We start from the raw sequence: 27,063 nt of genomic DNA on the forward strand, positions 1-27,063 counted from the left end.
TTTCATCCATCCGGCCCAGTTTAATAATTATGAATAATAATGAAATGTTATGGAATGTATGAAGTTGGGGACTACTTAAAGACTCCTACTGTAGTTAATTTATCACCAGCTTGTTACTTTTACACTTGAACAAAAATACAGACATACAATATAAAAGCTGCACACAGGGTGGCTTCCAAATTCAAAACACTTTAGACCAAAATGAGTTTCCAAGTGTAAGAGCATGTCACCACACTGCTGCCATGGAGTCACGCTTGAAGAATGTATTGTCTATTTCTTCTAGATGTGAAGAGACGTCTTTATTATTTCAGTTGGTCTGATTGAAAATCTAAATAGTCTGTGTTTCTAATAATACATTTGACTGAATTAGAAAAGTTGTTGTGGCTGGAACTGAGCATCATCCAGCTGGTGGTAGTCTGACTGGTCCACAATCCAGTACAGTTCACCCAGATTAATAGCTCCATCTTGTGGACAGTTTACATCATTACACTTTCTGTACATTTGAAAGAAGTGAATTCCTCCGAAATATTATAGATTGTTGTGATTTCTAACACTGATTGACATTAACACAGCAAGTATGTTAAAGGGGAACGAGGCCTATTGTCATATTCATACATGGTATTCCTACCATCTAATACAGTCCAAACATATATTAGTAAACATAAACAACTGAATCAAGTCCTAAAACTAGAGTGCTAAAACCAAATATTTTGATTTCGTTAAGTGTAAAGTGTGCAGCTGCTCTATAGACAATGAACTGGGAAAGATGTTATGGACACTGGCAGCAGCCAGGACAATGTGTATGGGAACATTTTCTGGAGAGTAAATAAAACCCAAATCAGTCTCCAGTTCATATTCATACATTTATAATCATTCATTCCAGTCTTTGGAGCACCTCTACACTTTATAATTGATGACATTGATGCCAGCTCTGACTCTGGGGGATCCCGAGGTGTGCTCAGGGCAGGGTGGAGATATAATCCCTCCACCTAGTCCTGGATCTTCTCCGAGGCCTCCTCCCAGCTGGACCTGCCTGGAACACCTCCCTAGGGAGGCGCCCAGGAGGCATCCTTACCAGATGCCCAAACCCTACTTATCTGGCTCCTTAACACGCAGATGAGCAGTGGCTCTACTCCGAGTTACCCACGGATGACTGAGCTTCTCACCCTGTCTTTAAGGGAGACGCCAGCCCCCCTCCTGAGGATACCCATTTCAGCCGCTTGTACCCTGGATCTTGTGTACTCTACCATACAATTTTTCACAATTTCTTATTTTTGCATAGGTAGAATGACAATACATGAAGCTTAAACTCTGGCTCTGTCCTTGTTGCAGCGGCTGCAAGTTCAACTCTGACCTGCGGTCATTTCCCCTTTCTCTCTCTCTCTCTCCCCCTTTACATCTTCAGCTGCCCTGTATAATGAAGGTCTAAAATGACCCCAAAATAATATTAACAGGGAACAATGACACATGCTTATATTTGAACTTTTATAAAAACTTCATATAACGTTCATCCTCACATTTACTTCAAAAAACAAAAACGCCATGAATTGTACGCTGAGCGTGCAATTATGCTCGAGGCTTCGGAGGAGACATCGGATCCAGAAAAATCAGAAGCTAGTAATTAAGAAACACATAAGAATCAAACAAATACTGAAATCATATTAAAAGTTCATTTTTCAGTGGAACTTTATTCCAATTGCAAAATTTGCTTTCTTGTCCAAGTTTTGTTTTTATAACTCAGGACTAGATCTGCTAGAGATAAAGCTCGAGACGCATTATTCATTTTATTCAGTGATGTTAATGTCAAAGCTGTTTGTAAATGCTATAATTACATCTATGATACGTTGTGTACATTTATGACCACCAGAAATGGAGCCTGGTAAAGGGACTTCAATTAGAATGGGTCCAAAGCTCAGACTGTAAAATACAAAAATGTATCAATCATAATTGTTTTTCTAGTTAAATATTATTAGTATCTATTATTAACACAAGAGTGCAGCCCTAATAGTAAACCTTGTGGAACACCACTGACTGTACTGCGTGATACTCAAACAATTACAAAGTGTTTCAAAGACTTTATTGACATTGATAAATCATGCTGCAGAGATGATAAGCTGCGGTTACCAACATTCACAGACTTGGCATGACTTAAATGATGAAGATAATGTAGATTAAGTTTTTCTTTGTGTGTTTGAAGGTTATGATGGCGGAAGCAGTGACTCTGAGTGTGAGAGCCCCACCCTGGATGATCAGGAGGGCCAGTCACCCCTGATGCCTGACTTCTGGCTCATTGTCCAGATTCACCAGGACAGAGTGAAGGTCTACTCCCATTCCAGGTGAGACAACCCTACTACACTGCTCTAAGCACCGCTGTTGATATCTGCTATATGTCTTTAACATTTAACAATCAGAATGCAGTCTGTGGCCTATATTTATCAAGCAGCTTAGAGATTTCTACCTGGTCCAGAATTCTCAGAATGGCAAGTTTTAGCTTGTTCTTTTAATCTTAGCAGTAAAACAAAAACAGTTACTTCAAAGTCATCTTGTATTTAGTTACTGTGTTACAGGGTGATAACTCATCATTCACGTCAGTTTAAACATTTTGTGAGTGTAATTTGCTCTCAAAGGAAAATATCCTTTCCTTGCTGTGAGAGTTATTAAGTTCCAGTCAAACGGTGAGCACAATTCCTTTGGTGGCTTCTATACGCTTGATCGCGGCTGATCATTGGATGCCATTCATGTCTGAGGATAAGGGCCGGGTATTGTTAAAATTTTTTCAATACCAATACAATGACTTTGATATGAACTCCTTAGGTATTGAATGAAAAGGCATTATTTTGATACTCAGTACTAAGGAGGCAGTTTGGTTGCTGTCTAAAAGGATTGAATTGGTCACCCAGCCCTACTGAGGATTCATCCTATTTTTGCAGGTGCTTCACAGAAGGCAAAGAGGTCCGTGCTGAGGTGTTGGAAAAGAAGGAAGAAGAGAAGGAGCTGCCTGAATACATTTACACCTGCCAATTACACCTGCATCAAATGGTGGTCAGGAAGATTGGTGAAATGTGCAGAACAGTCAATCAGGTAGCTACCTCACGGATGTTTTACTAAATCCTTACTAAAACAGAAGTTACGTTGTCATTTTGTGACCATATGGAAAGAAGCATAGTGATAAATAAACAAAACTAAAACACATACAGTACATCACTACAGCAGAACTGCCATTTTCAGTGTGTCAGACACTCTCAGGTGAGTGAGCCTTTTCCTGCCAACACAGACCAGCAATGCTCTGTCCCGGCGTTTCTTTCTGTCCCAAACCTGTCTGTTCCTCACCCACGTCACTGAGTCAGACCTTGAGCTGTAAGATAAAGACAACCAGCCTTGGACCTGATGGAAAAACTGAATAATCGTCCAGATCTCGTCCTCTTCACATCTAACTAATGTCCCCACCTCCCTCTCCTTTTATGATGAGTCAGGGATTTTACTGGTTGTGTTGTGTGTTTAGCGTATGCTACTGCAGGACCTACACGACAGCCATGTGTGTAACTCTCTGCTGGTGGCTGAGAGTGAGGAAGACATCTGGAAGAACGAGTCTCTCTACAGGCAGAGGCTCAACACCTCTGACGGTAAGTTAGCAGAACAGATAGTTTGCTTGAATTTTCCTCAGGTTTCGAGATTTCTGTGTGCACCCCAACACAATGTTGTGTGTATGAAACGATGCTTTTACTAATTTGGATGAACAGACGTGTAAACCCTTTGTTGTGTTGTGTTGCATGTGTTGTCTTACCGTCACACATGCAACTTTTTGTTTTTCTGGGTCAAAGTTTAAAATTTTGACTTTTCAAAATTTTGTTTTTTTGACACACACTCTCACTTTTCTTGACAGTGTTATCACTATGCTCCAAGTGTTTGGTCACTTTTTCCAATGTTTTTGAAGCTTTTCCCGACATTTTCGTCACTTTTTCAACGCTCTCTTTTTATATAACATAGAATTCAATAAAACTCCCGAATTCAAGGAAAGTAGGGATCTGATAATTTGTTTTTTTGAAGAGTTATAGTTGTATGGAACCACCCACGTTATTTTCTTTGACAATTTGATAGAAAGAAACCCAAATTTCTCAAATAGAATTTTTTTTAAAATGGGTCAAATTTGACCCGAGGACAACAGGAGGGTTAAAGTATTCTTTTGGTCTGATATTTACACCTGACCCTTATGTTGTTTTTTTAATATTTCACTCTGACACAGATTACAACACAGAGGAGAGCTACCCGGCCCGAGACTACCTGGCAGCAACCATGCAGTTCATCCCTGGACATTTTGCCTGTGAAGTGGTGTGGAACACAATCATCCACATTCACCCACGCCTTAAGATGGGACCCAGCAACGGGGTAACCAGGGGTGAGTGGCAGATCTAAACGCTTGGTTTTGGATAAAAAACAAGTTCCTATATATAGTTGACACCCATAATGACTTATCAAATCTGTGTAAGTAATTGGAAAACCCGAGTCCTATGTATTAGTTAGAGTACACACACACACAGATGGAGGACACGTAGGATTAAAAAAATGTGATGGACTCTTCAGAAAAGGTAATTATCTTCACTCGAGTTTCTGTGTGGGAAAGTCACCGGACATCACAATCTTCTGAACATATCCATACTGAGAAATACAGAGTTGTTTGGAGCTGACAGTCTTAATTAGCTTTGTATAAACTCATTTAGCAATGGCTTGAATGTAATGGACATTCACCAATATCAAAAAGTTACGTACTAAAGCTTTAAGTTGGAGGGGATCTCACCTAACCAATAAAATAGGGGAAACAAATCTAACTGACAGAGATTATTTAAGTCTGAGTAAATATTTATTTATTCCCCAAACTTTATTCACCTATTTAAAATGTTAGCATTTTTTACACATTTGCATGTTCAGCTGTCCTGATATGCAGCAACTCAGAGACTCTCAAGGTTAAGTGGAAAAAAAGTATAGCAATTTCTAAAAAAAATTCAATTGACCACTGCCTTTGTTTCCCACGGTAATTGGTACCAAATGGCATGTCCTTTCCACAGTGCTCAAAGACATTACAGTAACATATGCTTTGTGGGAATTTATTAGGGAACTGCATGACCTGGGAAAAAATGTGTAACCTGTATATAGTGAAACTGAAGGGAGGGGGCCTTTAGTTGGACAGGGGAGCTTGTGGTTGATCCCTTGCCCAACAAGAAAGATTAGAGCAGGTAGGTGAATGACCACTAGCCACGACTGACATGCCTTTGTGCAAGGCACTGCTGGTGCAGTGGGGCTGGTTAGTAAACTGCAGGTAGGAGTGTAGTTCCACTGTGCAGCTTAGTGTGGAATTAGGTCTAGCTTACACAGCTTTTAACAGGAATTATGTGCCATGAGTTATTTCCAAGGAGCTTTTAGCTGCAAAGCCCTTATTCTAACATTCACATTAATTAACCATGACTCAATTTATTTTTTTGTTTTAATGTAGTGATAGTCTCCCATTGCCAGACCTTCCACCACAGCACTGCAAAGGAAGGTCCGGCTAGTCTACACAGCATTCCAAGATAGGAGACGAACGTGCTTTGGTTTATTTGCATTTCTTTAAACCAACCACAATCGTCTTGGCTGGCGCTAGGCAACGGTGCCTCTGCAAAATAGACTCGGGAAGGAACTTGTGTTGGTGGAACATGTGTAAGTTCAGAAGTTGTTTTAGTTGTGCAACACAAAACTCTGATTGGACAGATAGTCTAGCTAGCTGTCTGGATTTATCCTGCAGAGATCTGAAGAGCAGTTAACCATAGTCCTCGCAAAATCCACCGGAGTTTAGAACGCCAACACAAAGAAAGAGCAAAGTGACGGACATCCGGCAGAAAATGAGGGACCTCCGGCGAAATTTGCGGCAGCACCTGAACAATTCTGGAAGTGGAACGTTGTGGATATAGACTAATATAGTGATGGTCCTCTTCTTGAAATAAAAGATTTGTTGCAAAAATGCTAAATTTGTCCAAATGTTTGTGTCTCCCTATGGCAGCGATCCAGGCGCTGCGTTCTGTGCTCAACTCTTTCTGTGTGGTCAACAGGAAGAACATGTTTGTCTACCAGGAACGTACAACCAAATCAGTCTTCTACCTCAGGTTAGACTTTCTCATTAATATTCAATCTTCTTCCCTTCATCATTGGATTCGATCTTTCCCTGCTAGGGTCTACACTTTAATTCAATAAGGTTTTCAGCATTTTCAACCCCAAATTCACTAAAACACAATATCTCATTAACCCTTTTACATGCAGGGGCTTTGGGAGGGCTTTTGCAGCACAGGTTAACCACAGACTTTACCCTCAAATGGAGACTCTGAGTTTTGGGGAACATTTTTTTAGATGTTCTCAAGGCAGCAATATTGTTAAAAGGAAATCCATCCTGCCTGAAATTGATCTGCTGTCAAACACGACTTTGCGAGTACACCTTATTTCTGGATGCCCTGAGCCAGATGGCAGAGCTTCCATATCAGATTTTTAACTTTGAGGTTGAAGGGAACAGTCCCTGCTTACACGGTTCACAACCCATTACACAACTTCAACAAGACTGGGCTCAACAAGATATATTATGGGAGTGAGCAGAAGGGAGAGTAAAGTTATACCAAAGAACTGTTTCTGGTTATACCGTGATCTGGGTGAATACTTGATTCTGATTGATTGCAGGGTGTACTTTAATAGGACTACCTCCTACCTACTAAGTAGTTCTGGTGAAACTGTCTTTTTACAGTTATAAATAAGCACCAGTGTGGGCCAGTCATATTTCAGGGTGGGCCGGTGCTACCCCGGGCCCTCCTGCGGGTCTCTGACACTAACACATGTTGCTAAGGTGCATCCTATTAACTGGAGCAGTAAACAATGTTTGCACTCCATAAGAGCTGTATGGGATGGGAATATTCCAGGTATAAGTCAAGTCCTCACGTGTTACCAGGGAAACAGCGTTATCCCTTATATAATACCATGCTGCTATGAAGACACACAACTATCATATGGTTTTGTCGACCACTTTATGTATATATTATGTTTGATGGTGCTGTTAATTAAGAAACATTACCAGTTAGGTCACTTCAATAAATTGCAGTTGCTTTCAGGATTTTCTCTTTCATAATGGAGGTTAAGCTCAGTCGTTTCAAGCTAGTTTTATGGTCACCACGGGGATCTCAGCATGAAGCACGCCCCATGAAATAACGTCCCACAGCTGCCGTGGTTGTGCACCTCTGAATTTTTGTAAGTGTGTGCACTGCGTTTTCACTTCAACACGGTCGCCTGGGAGGAGCAGCTTCACCTCTACAAACATCTATGCGATGCTTCATGTACAGACTTCAGAAACAGCCTTAAATATGCGCTCAGAGAGAGACACCACGCTGTTTTTTTAATAGAAACATATCTGTTACATTTTGTTATACAAAATATTGCCCAAAGACAACAAAGAGTCACTGGAGTCACTTTAACAAAATTTACTGGCGCAAGGAGCCAATACACTGCAATGGGTACAAAGATTAACTGTAGAACAAACGCCACAGTCTTCACTTTATACATTGACATCCCCCCTCCTTTCTCCTTGGTTACCAAGACCCAGACAGCTGCACTATATCATAGCTCTTTAAAACTCTACCTGACATGTGAAAGGGAGTGAAACAGTCAAGACAGGAAAAGGGGAGAAGTTTTTTAGTCCTGGTTAGTAAACCCATTTAAGCCATGCTTTTCACAATAAACCCTTCTTCTTTATGTAACCCTCTTGTGGTGTATTATGGGGCACTTAGTTCAGCAGTGAAAACCTGTAAGAACCTGTTTTTTGTCACAATTTGACAATTTTTTCTTGAGCAAACTTGACACAATGTCTTTAGCTGCCATGTTGCTTTTGGCTTGTAAGATCTCATCAGTCTTGGGTTATTCAGTTTTTAAAAATCATCTACTGGCTAAGTGCTGTTATTTCCTTCTTTGGCGTGACTTTCCTGGAAACATTGTGCCATTAGTGAGAGCAGCTTTCAGATAGAAAAGGTAGAAGACCCCGGGGAAGGACCAAAAAAAGATAAGCAAGGACAGGAGACCCAGTGGGTGACATTTTATATCAATGGAAGAAGATGGAATTGTTCCAAAACTATTGTAAGTCCCTGAATGATTACCTGCTAAATTACGAAGACATCAACTTCCTTACCTGTTGCTTGGGTTTGTCTTTTCAGACTTTGTGAAACATCGCTAACAGGGAAATACTCGGACGTGGATGGGAACCTCCACATGACTCGCTCCATTGGGCTTGCTAGGAGTCAAGAGCCCTTGTTTCCAGAGGAATCTATGGTAAGTAACCAAATTAAAACTAAAACACTCATATTCATGTGATGGTTCTTATCAGAGCTAAACACTTCCTTGGACTAGTAAATTTGTAACTTGAGGACTTGACTTGGATTTGTCCCCTACGAGAGTAGTCTATATCCACGACATTTCACTTTCGGGATTGCTCCGGTGCCGTTGGAAATTCCACTGGATGTCCCTCGTTTCGGCCGGATTTACTTAACCTCCCTCATGCTTTGTGTTGGCGTTCTAACCTCTGGTGGATTCATGAGGACTATGGATAACTGCTCCTCAGATCTCTGCAGCTTAAATCCAGACAGCTAGCTGGACTATTTTACCAATCTGAGTTTCTTGTTGCACAACTAAAACAACTTTTGAACATACAGATGTTCCACCAAAACAAGTTCTTTCCGGAATGCTGTGTGGACTAGCCAGCCCTTGCTCCGCAGCGTTGTGGAGGAAGGTCTGGCTTGATTGAAACTGATTTGACTTGAAAGAAAAAAAACTAAGGGAGCGTAGATGAATAAATATTAAAGACTGTACATAGATCGCTGCCAAACTAACATGAATAACTGACATAGCTAGAGAGATGCACACGCCAGTGTTTCCATGACCAGATTTAGATCTTTTGTGATTGACAGTTTTTATAGATTTTTAAGAAAATACCAAACAAGTCCATCCACAACATGAACAAATCCCCTCCCTTCCTGAACCCCCTCAATAGTCATTGCCACACACTTCCCCAGACAGAAATTAAGACAAGATAAAACAATAACCATAATAATAATAATCAAGACACTACAATACAAATAATAACAACATAAACAACAAACTGTAAACCAAATAAACACAATATGTGTACGTGGTAACACCATAGTATACACACATAGTACACATAGTTTACACATCTCCGCAGCACCTGACTTCTTAGAGCCCACTTTCCCCATTTCCTAGTGTAGCTATTCCACATAAAATGCATTCATTGAGTGCATCTTAGGTGTATAACCACTGATCATTTGTAGTCCCTGCAAGGCTTACTTTGTGTCATATTTAAAAATGACTGCATTTTGTCTTAAATAAGCAGCTTTGCACTCTGTTATTTTCTTCTTAATTTGATTCTGTACAGCTTTCGTTTTCTCTTTACTAACCCTTGATTTGAATAGCTTCTTTTTTGATTAAGCAGTTCTATCAGTTCAGGGGTGACCCAAGGTGTGTTATTTGGAAAAAGTTTTACTGTCTTTATGAGAATGGTTAAGTCCCAAAAACTTATGGTTAAGTCCGTGATCATTCAAACCGTTTATATGGCATTTTGTCAAACGTCTTATCTATCTATCTATCTATCTATCTATCTATCTATCTATCTATCTATCTATCTATCTATCTATCTATCTATCTATCTATCTATCTCTTGGATTAAATGTAGAGCTGGACAATATGGAGAAAATCAAATATCACAATATTTTTGACCAAATATATTGATGTGGATAATGCGGCGATATTGAAGGGTCGGGTATTGGTGCTTTCACAAAATATCAACACAATGAGGTTTTTGTGTAATACATCACCATATTGTGATATCCAAAATTTAAGACGATATCTAGCCTCATATGTCAATGTCAATTACATACTGTATATTGCCCAGCCCTAATTGAAGGCACCCCTTCATTCTTCCACCCTTTTAAAATATTCTGTCTGGCGATCATTAAACTAGACTGGACCCGGCTTCTTATGTTCTTATCTATTCCGCTTAGGAGGATCCATCTCCTTAAATAGTTTTGCGCTAAATGGAACCTGGCTCCCTGCAGTCAGACCTAGTTTATCATGTATCATGGTTCCATAATCAGTTTTAGATGCATGACACATATCTGTAGCATAGAGGAAAACACTGATTTTTAGACGTCTATAATAATGGAAACTGACGGTTACAATGTTTACCTGCTCTCCTCTTTTCTTCTCCAATTAATCAGAATGATTGATTAGTGAATGACAACAGGATTTTTGGTACCCATTGGCTCACGTGTGTGGATTACATAAGGATGCCAAGTCCCTGCACAAATGCTTCACACATAGATAAAACACTCAAACATACTAAATTAAAGAGGTTGGTCAAAGGTCAGTCCGTGTAATCTTTCTCAATCTAGATTAGAGGTGTAGTCAGAGTGCTGGTGCCAGATTGTTGACATCATCGGTGTCTCTTTCTTCAGAGCTCCAGGTCTTCTGTGGACAGCTCTCGGCCAGTTGGACAAGTGGACAAACACATCCTGCTGCTGGTGCATGGAGTGGGAAACGCAGGTAAGAGCTGGGAAATATCAAGGACTGATTTACATTTTTAATATTAGAAATAGTAATCCATTTTAAGATGGTGGAGTTGTAATAAAATTCCATACGTCAACATTCACCCGCATATCTGGGGTGGCGTAATAAAAAAATCCAAGCTAAAACCCAAGGAAAATAATCTTTCTTAATTTGAACACAACAAAACATGATTACTGAGTTGTCTGTTCACATTTCTGCCCTGGACCCTAAAGGCTGTTTTATGCTTCTGCGAAGGCTCCAATTGGGGTTTGGCTGTAGCTTAGAAAAATTCTGCTTGATGAAGATGAAATACTTATATATTTACCATAGCTCTGCATATGATTAATTCACAAATTGACATTTCACAGTGGTATTTACACGGTCACCCTTTATCTGTGGATAATTTGTGAACAAACAATACTCTCCAAGGCTGTAGAAGAGGGAGAAAGAAGAGCGAGGCAGATCATGCATGAATGGCAAAGCAGTTCCTAACAAACTTCCTAAATGCCTTTTGGCTAATCACGTTGCTTGTGGGATGAGGCATTTTAGAAGTGGATGGCAGTCAACACAAATGAAGGCCTGAAGCAGCACTCAGGGCTCCTCAGTGGAACAAGCTGGGGACTGATGCTGCTCAACTGCGCTGGCACCATGATGTCGAGGGGGCGGTGGAAACAAACTGAGTTAGAGTTTTACAAACATCCTCTGCTGCACATGTGTTCTCAATGAGTGTGGCTTGGTCCACTGACAAAGCAGGCATATGTCACCAACTTCTCTTGACATATTTTTTAGGAAAAAAGCCGGTAAAGTAGGTGTGTTTGAGCACCAAATTAGATTCAGATTAGACACAAGTACCCCATTTGTCATAAGCGTGGCAGTTATGTTTGCTTGTCTTTTGACTTACTGAAATAAGTGTAAAATAACATGGCATTGTCAATATAAATATTTGAGAGTTTAAAAGATGATGCTTAAAAAACAGCAATGTGTTAGTTTGTCTTTCTATACTCTCTGACTTCACCACCCTGTTTGTGGCTCTCAAGCCCATTGGTTAGGTTCCAACTGATGTACAGTATAAATGCTAATACTTATATATCTGCTATAGCTAATATTATCTGATATAACAACTCTACCTGTTATTTATACATGGGTATAGTGTAAATATATATTTTTTTGTAATAAATTACTAGTGTACTTATAATCATTAGCTAAATTTAATTTACAACATTTAACATTTATTGCATTGCTTGTGACTGTTGACTCAAAAACTATGCCATTGATCTCCTCATTGACCTCAGTGCTGCCTTCTACTCAGTAAATTATGTCATCCTCATCAACAATCTCAAACATGAGGTGGGAATTAAAGGTACAGCACTGGATTGGTTATTCTCCTATCTCGCCAACAGATCATTGTTAGTAAGCATAAACTCATCTCCTTTACTCCGGCCAATCTCTCCTGTGGTGTCCCACAAGGGTCCGTCCTCGGCCCTATGTTCAGTTCCCACCTTAACTATTTCTTGAGGGGAAATTTGATTTGCAGTAGCAGGCAAAACCACAAACACAACATACAAAAGGACATGGGAGATGTGTGATAACAACCAGATAAAGAGTATAAAACTTTTCTAATGAAAGCCATGATAAAGTGCTGCTTAGCAGTCATAGTTCATTGCAAATTAAGCACTTTTATTGCTCTTGTTACAAAAATGACTGTTATCCTCTACTTCATCTACTGTCCTTCCCTTGGTTGAATCATACATAAACATAAAATCCTGCAGCTCTACCGACCCCAAGATGTCAAACTCAAGGTTTGCATAAGGAAACGGAAGTTGATGAAGATAATTAAAAAAAAAACGGAGGAATGAACAATAATTTATTCATTCATTCATTATCCGTAACTTTCTGGGGCAGTCAAAATTTTTGTTCTCAGGTTCAAGACACAACAGTAGTTAAAGACAAAAAGTGACATCTCTCCCACGAAGTCTTTAGCTTGGTCCTACCAGGCTCTCTTACATTTCATTTGTACAGAGACTCTGTTAACTTCCTTGAAGGTGGGTACTCTTTTGAAGTTTGAAAGTATTGGATCTGCCCAGAGTCACTCTGGGCAGATCCCACTTTTCTGAAAACTGACAGCTGTGCACAATGTCATTTTTGAAACTGGAGAGGTTGAAATGTCAGTTTATGAAAATAGCCGGCCACGTGTAAATGTAGTCTAAGTGTGTAGTTTTATATGATGGACTGTTGAATGTGTCATGTTATATAGTGTATCACCTTATGTTGCTGTGCTTTGCTGCCATATGGACAGATTTGCTGTTCCTCCTGTTGATGCCTTGATGGCACTGTTGTACTGGGAATTTTTCCTTGTTTTCAACAGGCTGGAATTACATCAGCAGTTTCTCAGAAGCAAGTCCTTGTCTGCTTCCTACTTTGAACATCAACTTCACTCAATAGCTATATAGACATGCTCCTTGAAGTGTGAATGGGTGTGTTTTTGTACACCATAAGAAAATATTGACATTGAATACACAGCAATTCATATTGTAATCCTCTAAAGCATTAATGAAACACTTTCTAACACAAAATATATAAAGATATAAAGAGTTATTCAGAATCTTTTTAGACTTAAAATTGACCAGACTGTGTATGCATTCATCTTGACTGAGACACTCTTTTGCCTGATGAAATAACACCTTTGCTGCTCAATTCGGTTTTCAGCATCTGTCTTACAAAATACACTTAAGTGGCGGGATTTTCAGAATTCTTAGGACAAGCGGGGAAAAAAGCATCACAAAGATGAGCTTGAAATTAAAGTCAAAAGTAAAAAAAAAAAGCTTAACCTAAGGTCTGCTTACTAGCTTTTTCCTGAGCTTCCCTAACCTTTACAGCCCATGACTGTTGCATTGTGTGATTCTGATTGTGCCAGTTGGGAAGGCTGTTTTTGAAGCTGTTAGATCCATAAAGCACTGTGTTTGAAACCTACTAACCCGCATTTCTCACTGGGCGCTTCTGTGCTGTGTTCCGGCTGCACTGGGGTTTTGTTCCGTCGTCGGCTATTCAACATACCAAACTGGGAGTGTCTCAGAAGCGTAGCTTATTGACTCGCAAATGATATTGTCTCTATGAATACTTTACAGTACCGTGTTTATTAAACTAGTATCTACCTCTCACTCGAAGCACTCCTGCAGTTAAACTCCAAGCCTACACTTTTCATCTGTCCCTAAAAAGGATCTGTGATGTTATATCATTTCCACCTCCAAGTTGAATCTCCTGTCATCCATGTTGTTGAAAGAGGATGAGACAAATACGATATTGGGGGGGGGGGGGGACACGCCGCAGCGCAAGCCGCGGCGCACTTAGTGGATAATTACGCTTTGAGTTGAATTGCCACGATTGCTTGTTGGGAGCCGCAGCAGACACTGTAATGCAAAATCCCATTTGTAATGCGCTAGCCGGAGCGTTTGTGTATTTGCAGCATGAGCGTAAAAACAGACATGTTTATGTACTTTTTGTTCAGGTCCAGAGATCACAGACGAGCTTGTCAAGGTGCTGCGCAAGCGCCTGGATGAGACAACGTTAGACATAATCACGGTCATGCTGGTCAGGAACTGCAAGCTGACACCAGCTGATGTGGAGGTAACTTGCTCACTGACTACAACAATCTTATTTTATTTGTTGTTTGTCTCACAATAAAAAAATAGACTGGTAGTATATAATTTTGATCTGTTTAGGAGATAATTGTACTTGATACATATACTGGATGGACAGTAGCTTAAGAGAGGTACATAAACTAATTACTTATTTAAGAAAATAATGGAATAGTAACTTGATCATTTAATTGATTTTGACAATGTTTTCGTTTATAGGTTTGTGTTGTTTATTGAAAAACAATAGATTGACTTGTGTACACTTCCAGAATTATGGGTTTTATTCCTACTTGGGCACTCTGAAAATGCTTCAGATAAAAGCTTTCACAAAATGTTGTCTGCTCAGTTCATCCAGCCATCAGGATCTCCAGCCACTGAGGTGATGAACTTCAGCCTCCCCCAGTACTGTCTTCCCTGGCTGCCCGCTGTGGCTCACTACCTCAGGCAGAACCTTCTCATCTTCCTGCATGTACCTAAGTACACCGACAGCAACACAGCAAACCACTTCAAGGTACAATCCTCACCAACGTAATGGTATTTACTTAATTGTCTGATTGGCATGTTAATGTTATTATTGGGGCGGAAGGACCTCAGTCTGTAGTATGTTGGGAACCAGAGGGTGGCGGTTGGAGTTTTGCACAGACCACTGTACACTGTAGCTTCACCCTCTGGGTGCTAAGGTTGGGCATCAAGGACTGCTTGGAATTATTTCAAAAATTATATTTTTAATAGAATCTTTTTTTTTTTTTTTTTTTAATCATTTGGAAAGTTTTGGCTTTTATTTCCAACCATCTGTTCCAAATTTAACACACGCAAGTTCTTGTTTCCGTAGCGACCACCGCTGCGTACTTCCAGGCGCTTGTTGTGTTGCAGCCATGGTCCGAGGTTTGTGCCTAATAATAATAATAATAATAATAATAATAATAATAATAATAATAATACTAAAAGGATTTTTTTTTCCCTCGCTGCTGTTGCACTAAATGCTTGCTCTTAGGAGAGAGTTGTTGGTCTAGACCTACTCTATCTGGAAAGTGTCCAAAGATAACTTCTGTTATGATGACGACACCATAAATAAACAATAACAGTAAGCAGTGTGGCATTATTTTAAAGCCCGGTAAAACCAGTAAAATAGCAAATAAAATGTTCTCTTATCTGTAGAATAAGCATGTGATCCGTTTCAACTCCACCCCTCAAAGAATCAGAATTGAAAGAAAGAATCGGTATTGGACTCTGAATTGTTAAAATCAAAACGATGCCAAACCTTACTGGATACTGCTGAGGTGCCCTTGAGCAAGTCACCCAACTGTTTGGAGCATGTGTCTTTCGTGTGTGTGTGTGTGTGTGTGTGTGTGTGTGTGTGTGTGTTGAATAACAACAAAGTCCTCCATCATCTTTTGATGATTTGTTGAATTGTAAAAAAAAAATAAGGCATTGCTGCAGTTTGACACATGCAAGTGCACGACAAACAGCTCTGTTTACAGTGAAGTGGATTAAGAATAAATAAATCTTAGTTATGGGAGGCTGCAAACGGTGGCAGAGACTAAAATCATTTTTGACAAATCCCATTGTGATGTATGAAATAAATGCTGACTTGTGTGGTTTGAGTTCCCAGAGGCTGATTTGCTCTGCTGTTCTGTCTGCAGCACTACTTTCATTTGAGCAGTGACTTGGCTGATGGGGATATCTACCTCTACAATAAACCTGGAGGCCAGGGGACAGGAGGCAAAGGTAATCATGTTCCGCCAGCCACAGGGACCCACAAACTGCTACTGCACTACTTACTTATTTATATAACTCATATGTATTAATACTTTTCTATTGTTTTATAACAACCTTGCATAGTTGTCCTTTGGATTGCACCACATGAACATGCTCTTTGCTCTTTGTTTGTTGTCTTGATTTTCTACTTTGCACCTAATGTGTAGTCTGAAGTTAAGAGCAGCTTTGGACAACACACACACAGAGACACACATACGTTACAGCACATACGCCTACATATACCCTAGAGAGTAGATCAATAACAAAACTTTTTTTTTTAACCATTCAAAAGTCAAATTGGAGAATGGATAAAAGAATTAGAGTGGCGATTAGTTATGTAAGCAGGTACATTACTTTATTATTTTTGCATGATTGTGGATAGTGTGTGCCTGTGGGCAGTGTTTCCTATATGTTGCTAAGTGATGGCGACCTGCCACGGTAAAATGTCCGTCGTCATGGTATCAGAAATAGGGAAGAGAGGACAACAGACCGGAACAGTGACAGGACTTCATCACTTGCAAAGTCTACTTGTCACTCAATCTTACAGCGTACAGCTACAGTTAATTGTAAAATGGCATTGTGGACACTGAATTTGATGAAATTCCTGTTTATCAGATCCAATATTAGACAAGAAGCTAACATTAGCGAACGCTGCGGTCCCTGTGCCTGTTTAAAACAGTTTTCCAGGTTATTGGCGGTGCATACAACTCCAAACCAACATAAAAAGTAGCTAGTAATGCTTGTTGACATATTTCTAAAAAGCAAAATGACACACTGTTTTCAGGTAACGTTACTTTTTAAAAACATGTGTCCTGAGTGTCCTTGACTATCTGTCCAATCTGAGTTTTCTTTTGCACGACCAAAACAACTTTTAAAAGTACACGTGTTCCACCAACACAAATTCCTTCCCAAGGCTATTGGGATTGGTTTAAAGGAAATTTAAAGAAATGCCAATAAACCAGAGCACGTTTTGCTTCTACCTGGAATGCTATGTGGACTGTGTGGCCAGACCTTCCTCAGTGCTCATATGCTCAGTCATCTTTTGGCATTTGAAGTCCGTTAAAGTGCTGTTGCTGGAATCAGGTGTGTGACTGAAAGGTTACTCTGTTCAGTGTGAAACTGTTGCTGTGGAAAGGGAATAAATAATTCTGCCATCATTCAACAGCTCTCTCCAAAGGGCAATTCATTAAGGATGTAAATAATGAGTTTACAAAATTAAAACCCTCTTTTATAATGACTAATATTTTTGTAATGTGCTACCTTTCACTGCCATTTTAACTCAACATTTGGCTCTTAATCACAGAGCTACATTTTCATTTGCGGAACACATTGTTCTGGGTGGGCTGGCTCAAGTAGCTTTGTTCCAGTTAGCAAAAACAAAGAAACAGTATACAGTCAGACTTTGGTTTACTTTCAGTGTTTAGGCATTAGTGTTGGGCAAGTTTCTTTCAAAATGGAATACATTATAGATTACTAGTTACTGTCATCTGAGAGTAATTAGTTACATTACAATATTACGGTCTCTGAATTGTAATGCGTTACACTAATTTTGTACTACTTTTGAGTTTCTTTGAAAACTGAAGGAACCAAAGCTATAAAAAAAGATACTTTAAGTAAAACGTACAATAAGCAAGTATGAGAACAAAATTATTCAATTTAAAGTACCTTATAGTTGTATTGAAGTGCGCCTTTTTTTGTTTGTGAAACTGCAACATATTGAACAGTACATAGTAACAGTAAAAGGGTGAAAGTGTTTTTATCTCGTCATTCAAAGCATGTCTTTTTACTAAAACGCAAGAGAAAATTGTTTGTGTACACAGAGTTTACTAAAAAGTTTTTAGTAATCTCTGTGTACACAAACAATTTTCTCTTGCGTACAGCCCCTGGTGCTACTTGTCTCATGTGTGTTGAGCCTTCTTAGTGTTTTAAAAGTAGTGATTTTGATGCCATCGTTGTAGTTCCCATTCCAATGTCCATTTGAACCAAAACGAGAATATGGTTAATCTAAAAAGTGGTGCTTCCATCCTAATTATGTGTTTAAATGAAAGTTTGACCTGGGTACATTCACAAAAAGACCCTAGGTTGCATTTTGGTGAGAGTTAATGCTTACAAATCCACACGTTATGCACAAGAGCTTTATTAGCAAGAATACGTTGTCAGTCAACGATGTACCTCATGAGCACTCTTGAGTTTAAATTTGCAACCTGTAGATTTTAGTAGATTAGGATTGCAGTTTTCTTGGACCGGTACCAATTGTGGATGCTCACTGCATGTAATTGTGTTGCAAGCATGTGTGGAAGTAACAGCCACCAGCTCAGCTAACAACTTTAAATACAGTTCTGTTACCAACAGCAGTATACTAAGAGTTCTCTGGGGATTCTCACTGCTAGTCCCTCTTGAAAATGACCTCTCTGCGGTGGTCGAATCCTAAACATCGCAGCTTGCGAGACTTTGTTCCTTGCTTCTGCACTCTCTCAACTTGCTGTCTAAGTACTTTTTAATTGCTGTGTGGAGAAGCTCTGACTCCATCTCATTAATTTTAGCAGCTGCAAAACAAGGTGCTTTAAGTATTATGATGTTACCTGATCCCTGCCCAGTGTGTGAAATAACTTACATACTCACCTGTTTCTGCAGTTACAGTAATTAATGAAGTGTTTGCTAATGACTCGAAGTTGCACTGTCTGCCGAATCCCAGTGGACCAAATTTTTTAAAGACCAATGTATTTGCAAACCATGACAGCAAAATGACAAGAGACATTTATTATTTAGCGACCATGTGTTTGTGTGTAAGATAAAATGCCAATGATATGGAACCACAACCACATACAGAAACTAAGTATCTAAGCTGACTCATGTTGACCTTTGCAGTTTAATTTTTTTTCTGAAAGTTTTACCATTTTAAGTTCAATGTCTTGTAGCAAACTAGCTAATTAGCAATGTAGCCTCCAAACAAGGGCTGCACGGTATAAAGAAAATACCTAATTGTGGCTATTTTGACTGATACTGCGTTTGTGATATGATTCACGATATTAGAGGGACTACTCAATTTTGTATCATTATTCTTATTTTTATTGAAAATTATTAGAATTGATGTGATTAAAAAGAAGATATTTTTCTTTAATCTGTAGGATGGGATTTGAAGGCCGGTATGCAGCACCACAATTAACTTAAATTAAAACTACATTTTGTAAGAATTTCTCCCATCTAGTGGTGAAATTGTATATTACAACCAAATGAATATTACCTTCTACCCTCTCCCATTTTGAGCTTGTTTTTATCTTCTACGGTGGTAGAACGCAATATAAGCGTCCGTGAGAGTTCCTTCTAGTGTAATAATAGTTTTGTTATTTTGGTACCATTTCATTCTTATCATCAGCTATCATTTTCCAAAACATATGCAAGCTAATCGTAATAAATGTGACTGTAACAAGAGAATTTCCCCGCTGTGGAATGATTAAAGTATTATCTAATCTAATCTAAAGTATCAGTGCTATCATTATTCTGTTTATTGTATGAGACTAATAGTGTAAGGCAATGTTTACAGCGTAGGAGAGAAGCAATGGCGGTTTTTGTTTTTAATATATTTCTCTGATCAGCTTTGTCAATGAAACTGAAATTAGCTCTTAGAATCTCCATCGTTTACCCATCGCAGCTGTTCTAGCTGTAGCTGGTTTGTGGTACTCCATGACGTGCAAGGTAGACAAACCCTTTTTGTCACTGACAAGAGGAAAATTATACTCTATGTCGTTCTGGCATTATGTACAACCATGCTTTACTTTGCCAAGCAAGTAGCAACTATAAAACTTATAATTTACACAAATAGGCAGAATTTGAAAGAAAGCAGACAGCTTTGGCATCCCTTTTAAAATCCTTGCTCCATAAAAGCTTTTTTCACCTTGAAGGGCTACTCCAATATTATCTTGTTGTGCCTGTCGCATTGTCATTTTAATTCTCTTTAATTTCCTTGGCAACTCCGTTACATGTTCCTGCTCCGGCTGCAAACGGCTTTCAAATCTGCCGGCAGTCGCTGAGTAATCTTCTCCCCCTCCCTGGCATTTGTCACGTTGCCACTGAGTGTAAAAGAGCAAAACATGGAGGTATGTCCCTCTTTGGCTAATGTATTTTAAAGATGGAGCGAGTCGCTCGTATATGTGACTGATTCTGAATAGCAGATTCTATGCGTACGAGAAAACTTTGATTAGTCGGTGGAAGCAATTACCCATGAATGAGCACATATTTCTGAAAGAACAAAGTTTTTTTTGCTAAGAATCAACTCATAAAGTTACACAATGGAGCTTTAATTTGGAATGATTTGACATGTTGCATTTACCAACCATTACGCCCCCCTGTGATTGGGATATTGCACTATTGCAATTTCGAAAACATTGCGATTAATTGTGCAGCCCTACTGCAAACTGACATTTTTTATGGTAGCTTGAACCGGCGGGTCAAGGGGTTTAACAGGACGTGCCCATGCTCATAGCTAATGTTGCTAATGTGGGTTGTTGCTTAGGTCTATTTCTTATATTGTGTTGTATGTTATGCAGTTGGTCATTGGAAGTCCAGCTTATAACAGAACAGCGAGGTTACTTCTTTAAGTAAATGTCATTGGAAATTACATGAACATACTGCTGTAACCACAGCCTCGACCTACTCTGGCTGTGATTGTTTGCTGTGAGTGATTGCTTTGTAGCACTGCTCCTCATTCAATGCAAAAATGCACTCCAAATGTCAGATGAATTTATATTGAGGCTTCAGCAGTCTGAGATAACCACTAGGGCTGCATGACATGAGGAAAATATCTAATTGCCACTATTTAGACTGTCATTCCAATTATGATATGATTCATTGGAAAATATACAATTATAGTGTTGTTTTTGCGAGGATCTGTACCAAACAAAGATTTTTTTAAAATTTTTAGTCTATAGAAAAGGATTTTGCAAGGACTTCTATACAACACCACAATACTTCATTCAGAATGGTTTAACACACATTTTGCCTTTAACAAATATTGCACCCCCTAGCAATTTGGGTATTGCACTAGTCCCTATTGTGAATTCGAGAAAATTGCGTTTAATTCTGCAGCCCCAATAACCACACTAAGTGAGTATCATCCAATGTTAAAGAGTTGTCTGTTGGCGCAGCGATAGCCTAATCCATGGGTCTTGGCTTGGGAACAGGAAGTGTCGAGTTGAAGTACGGACTGCTGGAGAGCTGCAAGTTCCCCTCCTGGGAACTGCTAAGCACTGCTGATGTGCCCTTGAGCAATGCAACGAACCCCAAACTGCTCAGTGAACCTTTAATGTACATGTGAGCTCCTACAAAGAAGCTCTTTCCAGGGCCTGGACAAATTATTACACCGCCCTCATCAGCAACCAACAAAACCACCCCAGATTGCTGTTTCCCACTATTAACCGGCTGCTATGTGATCTGTGCCGCTGTCTTGGCCAGGACTCCCTTGAAAAAGAGATTAGTAATCTCAATGGGATTTTCCTGGTTAAATAAAGGTTAAATAAAAATAAAAATAAAAAAATAATATGCCCCATTGACACCCGCCCAAACGCCGGATGAACCTGACTGTTGCACTATATTCCTGGATTTCTTTTTGTGGATTGTCCATCAGCAACTCCTGGTGTGTGCCCCATCCCATTCCAAATCCAATCTGCCACTGGACATTGCTTCCTCCCCGGCTCATTGGCCTCAGCGCTGCCTCTCCTCTTTCACGCCTGTGGACAACGTATTGATCAAGCTGGTCACAAAAGCACAGGCGTCCACCTGCTCCTTGGATCCAATGCCTACAGCCCTGGTCAAAGCATGTCTGCCTGTCCTGTGTCCCATCATGGTTGATGTAATCAACTGCTCCTTTAAATCTGGCGTAGTATCCACCTACTTTAAACCTGCCTCAGTCATCCCTATCCTTATGAAGCCAATTTTGGATCAGGAGGACGCAAATAACTATTGGCCAATCTCCAACCTTCTATCCCTAAGTAAAATCCTGGAAATAGCAGTTGCCGCCCAAGTCCATCAGCATATGTCCAACCATGAACTCTATGAACCCCTTCAGTCGGGACCAACCTACTCAAACTGAACAGCAATAAAACAGAGCTCTTGGTTGTGCCCCCCAAGGCACTGCTCCAGAAGGTTGGAGATGTCATCCTGGATGTTGACGGTAGCGCCATCTGCCCATCCTTTGAGGTCCACAACCTTGGTGTAATCCTAGACTCCACCCTCTTGTTTCATACTCTAATCAAATCTATCACCAAATCCACCTTTTTTCATCTTAAAAACATTTTCAGACTCCAGCCATCACTCATTGACTCTTACATTGCTTACATTACCTCCCGTTTGGACTACTGCAATGTCTGTCTCCCCTAGCAAAACCCTAGACAAGCTCCTGTATGTCCACAACTCAGCTGCCAGGGCCCTCAGCCACACCAGGACGTGCCAGCACATCAATTCAAACTTTAGCCAACCTACTCTGACTCCCAATTAAGTCCCTCATCAAATATAAAAAACCTTCTTCTCACCTACAAATCCCTCAGTGCCCTGGCCCTACTGTACATCTCCAACCTCCTCCATCCATACACCCCACCTCAAAACCCGCGGTCCTCAGACGCTGGCCTGCTCCACACACCAGACTCTGTGGAGACCTTTGGAGACAGAGCCTTTAGTGTTGCAGCCATATCCCTCTGGAACATCCCTACCCGCAGATATTCCAATTGTTCCAATATTCCTCACTCTGACATTTTTACATCAGTGCATGTGTAGGTCCTGTTTGTAGTATGTAATATATCAACAGAGTGTAAACATCTCTTCTTAAGTACAAGAGTCCCCTTTTGTGTTTACTTACTTGTCTCTAGTAGGTTTGTTGGTGGAACATGTTAGCTTTGAAACTGGTGAATGGATAGATCTTCTGTGCTGCCTGGTTGTGTGTTTGTGAATTTGTAGATTTTCTGCAGTAACGTCAATATTTGAAGCATTGTCTTCTGTCATGGCTACAGCTTGTTGTTCTATCCTGTTCCTCCACTAATCCATCACAGTTGATTGTTGTTGCACCATGTGTCTAAAGCTGTCTGTCATCTGTAAAAGAAAAAAAATTAGTCTCTAAGTAAAAACAACATATTTCCCACTGGAAACTTGAATTATGTCAATTGTGTCAATATAGTCATAACTTCCATTTCACTCAATACATCTTTATTAAATTCCTTCAAAGTTGCGTATGATGAGCCTGGGCAGACATTTATTTAAGCCGCTACTAAATTCTAGTTTTTTGTTATCTGCCATTACACCCACACAGGCAATATGCACATACATTTCTCTGGAGAAATATCCGAGCAAAGGGGCTGCCACCTAGTCAGCACTTCGAGCTGTAACGTTGTCCAGTGCCTTGCTCAAAGGCCCTTTGGCAGTGCCCAGGATGTGAACAGGCACCTCTCTACAACTAGCTGAAGTCTCTGGAGTTTGCTGTTGGTTGTGTATGTGCTGTACATCATGTTGTACTATACTATAGTTGTATTTTTTAAGGCCCTTACGTAGACCATATCAATGCTTTATAAGTGGATGCTTGAGGATGTGGTGACTATAAATGTATGGGTGCATATGTGTAATTATGTATATTTATACAACTTCAAATTTTCGAATTTTTTTTTTTCAAATTTTTTTTAAAGGTAATACACAACATGGAAAATTAACCCGGTGTAAACAGTTCCTGCCTCCAGGGCCAAAGTTGATGCAATTTTTAAGTATTTCAATTTTAATAACGTGCACATTCAATACGGTTTACTTTTATGACCACACTTTCAGTGGTCTGTATGGCTTTCTGTTCTAGTAATTACATTTGGAAAACGTTTGTATCATGACGGCTTCCCTTCCATTGTTAATGGAATGGATATATGTGATCATTTTGGTGAAAAATTGGGCATGTCTTTTGTTAGATGCATATCAGAAATACCTTTTTGCAATTTCTGTGTCTCCTGCCTGTGATAATACAGGCGCTTTAAGTGATTATTTAATAAATTTGAAACTCAACACAATCCCCAGTAACGGAGAGTCAGATAGTGTTGTGGTGGGGGGCGTCAAATCAGACTCAGCGGTGAGAAACCAATGCAGAGGGACAAACACAGAACTTTATTGGTTATCAGGCAAAAAACACACTTATACAGATGAACTGCAAACTGCCAAAAATTTGCCGATCCCTAAATAACACCCAGCAGCATGTCAAAGCTAACACATCCAGTGTTATGGGGCAACTAGACCCTATGGTAAAGTATGTGCACAGTTAAATTGTGATAAGGAACTGAAGCATCAAACGATAAAAAATGGATATAAAGATTCCCTATTTCTACTATGCTCATATTAAACCTATTCTCCTGTAACAAAACGAAATGATAAGGTGACAGACATTAGCCTGGAAATCCAGACCCAAATCCCAAAGATTAAGGGCCTGGCATAGAGTAATGAAACTGAACGAAGCGTGCGTTTGAAAATCTCACTGCACTCAATGCACACTACGACCAATCTCAACAGTACATGGGTGATGTATCCAGAGGCCCATACGCTTAGCTACCAGCGGAGCTAACTGTTAGATTAAACTGTCATCCATTTAGCCCGCTTCTGGCCCGCCTATATCAGATACACCGATGTTTTTGATGCAGCTCGGCTACACAAGGGCATAGTTAATTAGCAGCTTAACTCGATGCCAGAGTGACTCGCTGAGCAAATTCAAATGCTTCTCTTGTGAGAACTCTCACACTCTTGTGAGAACTCTCTTGGTTTGAACTCAGTTCAAACCATGCATAATTTTTTAAAATAATACAAATGGTTATTTGACTAATAACCCAGAGGCTGACATGAAAATTGCTTCACTGTCAAGGCTCCTTGGAAAATTTTGAACAAAAGCAAATGATTTGATACTCGGCAGGTAGGAGTTGGAACCTAATGGAGACTAGATTTCATTTGACCATATCCCCTTGCTCTTTCAGGAATCGCCTGCATCGCCCTCTCATTTGTGAACGCCCATGGTCGTCCCCTTCAGGTTCCCGTTCCGGACAGTGCTGCACTGCAGAGACCTGACAACTGCTCCACGCCCCTTCATCCAGACCATTTTGATGAGTTGACCGCTGTGGGTAAAGTGGACTCCATCAACATCAGCTCAGGTACCGGTAAACCTAATTTGGATTGTGATATGCTTGATGCTAGATGTTAGGCCAGATTAAGGGCCCCATCTTGCACCCGGTGCGGTGAGGCGCAAAACCCCCGCAAGTGTCTTTGCTAGTTTAAGACCTACACAGTTGTCAATTTCCCGTCAAAGGCCCACGTCGTTTCAAAAGGAAATGCACCTGCGCCCATCTGTGCGCCCATGGGCGGGCTGGTCTTACAGGGAGGTGTGTTTAGGTGTATTCCCTTGCAGCCAGCAGGTTGGCTGATGCAGAGTGGAGAGGGTGGGCTGGGGTGTAGGATTTGACCATGTCTTGGATGTATAACCTGGGCCTGATCCGTTCACGGCCCTGTATAAAGCTAAATACACTGGTCAAGTTGGTGAACATGAACAGTTTACTGATGACATGAGGGTCATGAATTAATAGGGGTCTTGTCTTGTAATGCCCTTGAATGTAAGAAAAAGCAAGATGAAGCAAAAATGAAGGTCCATTTTCACGCATGAATGCAATTACCTTCCCTAATAGTAAGGTATGGTACCAGAAAAGTAAACATATTGAACCAATGCAGGGAAATGATTAGAATCAGCTTTATTGGCCATGTATGTGTACCGGTGCAAGGAATTTGACTCTGGTTTTCCATTGCTCTGAGAACGTGGTCAGACTGTACACATGCTGTTTATACCTGGCTGTGATTAGATCCCATTGTGATTCAGGCTGCCTTCATGTGTGCTCTGGGTGATCTGATTGATTCTTTAGTGCTGTCTACATTTACACCTGAATAAAAAGGCATCGATCCAAATAAGATATCCAGATACTGATCTCATGTCTATACCGCGTGCGGTCTTATTTTCTCAGACACTACGTGTCAAATCAATGCAGTTTCCCTTTCAGAATTACAATTAGATATTTTTTTTTTACAAGGTTACAGTAAGTAGGCCCAAACTCCTGGGAGCCATTTTATTGTATAAACTCCACTAATTTGGAAATGGATTAATTACAGTCATAAATGTCAAGCGGCGTTATGGGTAACAGTCCGCCTATTAAATCTAAATAAATCTAAATATTAAAAGCCCCTAAAATTGAACGAGTAAATCTTCATGGTAAATGAATACTACTGTGTAATATGAAGAGATTGTTGTTCCTGGAGGCTAGATTTGTCAATGTGACACTGCATCAAAGGACCATAAATCAACATTAACTCATGGTTCTGAGGGCTCATTTATATAATTGTCTTATTAAAGTGTTAGCCATACTGTGTTGTCGGTGTTGCAACAGGAGATAAGTGATAAATAAGACCCCAGTTGTTTGGATTGGGGCATTTCAAATATTGCTATCTGTAATATTGCTAAAAATGTTGGGTCTAATTAGTTTAAACTTTACTGTTCAGTGACGATCATAATGCATGTCCCATATTTTTTATTTTATACTGCTTAATGTTAATGAAAGGTTTTTCAAACTTTTATAAGTTTGCATGATATGGAAATTTCATGAAAGCATAACAAGGAAGCAGCAGAGGACAGAATGTCTAGTTTCTCAGTTATTTCCACATTGGGAACATGAGTATTGTTTTTCACTACCTCTCTATAGATGACCAGTATCATATTTGTATTCGACTGTACGAATGAAGCATGCGAGGTCTGTGTCAATGCCTGACACGGGGTGAGATGTGGATAATCTTTGGCTTGTGTTTTAAGTATTAATACATCACAGTCAGAATAATTGTGATCCCTCGGACAGAAATGACATCATGGTAGAGATGATTAATAACTTCAAGGCAGTATTGCTGACCTAATGTAAAATTAAGACCACATTTCCCAAAAACGCTGCTGCTTCCTTGTTTAAATTGAATGTTGATTCCTGCTAACCCTAACCTTATATGTATGTATTAGGGCTGC

General features: G+C 39.9%; 1 protein-coding gene across 5 annotated transcripts in view; it reads left to right on the forward strand.

The window, feature by feature from the left end:
* Nucleotides 1-27,063, forward strand: part of szt2 (SZT2 subunit of KICSTOR complex) — a 114,468-nt gene that overhangs the window by 43,175 nt on the left and 44,230 nt on the right. For all 5 annotated transcript variants that reach the window (XM_034880542.1, XM_034880545.1, XM_034880546.1 and 2 more), the window contains 11 exons: nt 2,198-2,336; nt 2,931-3,081; nt 3,503-3,623; nt 4,244-4,396; nt 6,032-6,134; nt 8,214-8,328; nt 10,527-10,614; nt 14,123-14,241; nt 14,599-14,763; nt 15,896-15,980; nt 24,992-25,165. In XM_034880542.1, coding sequence (XP_034736433.1) covers nt 2,198-2,336; nt 2,931-3,081; nt 3,503-3,623; nt 4,244-4,396; nt 6,032-6,134; nt 8,214-8,328; nt 10,527-10,614; nt 14,123-14,241; nt 14,599-14,763; nt 15,896-15,980; nt 24,992-25,165 — 1,413 coding nt within the window. The remainder of the gene's footprint in view (nt 1-2,197; nt 2,337-2,930; nt 3,082-3,502; nt 3,624-4,243; nt 4,397-6,031; nt 6,135-8,213; nt 8,329-10,526; nt 10,615-14,122; nt 14,242-14,598; nt 14,764-15,895; nt 15,981-24,991; nt 25,166-27,063) is intronic.

The sequence above is a fragment of the Etheostoma cragini genome, chromosome 9 (genome assembly GCF_013103735.1).
Source record: "Etheostoma cragini isolate CJK2018 chromosome 9, CSU_Ecrag_1.0, whole genome shotgun sequence".
NCBI lineage: Eukaryota > Metazoa > Chordata > Actinopteri > Perciformes > Percidae > Etheostoma > Etheostoma cragini.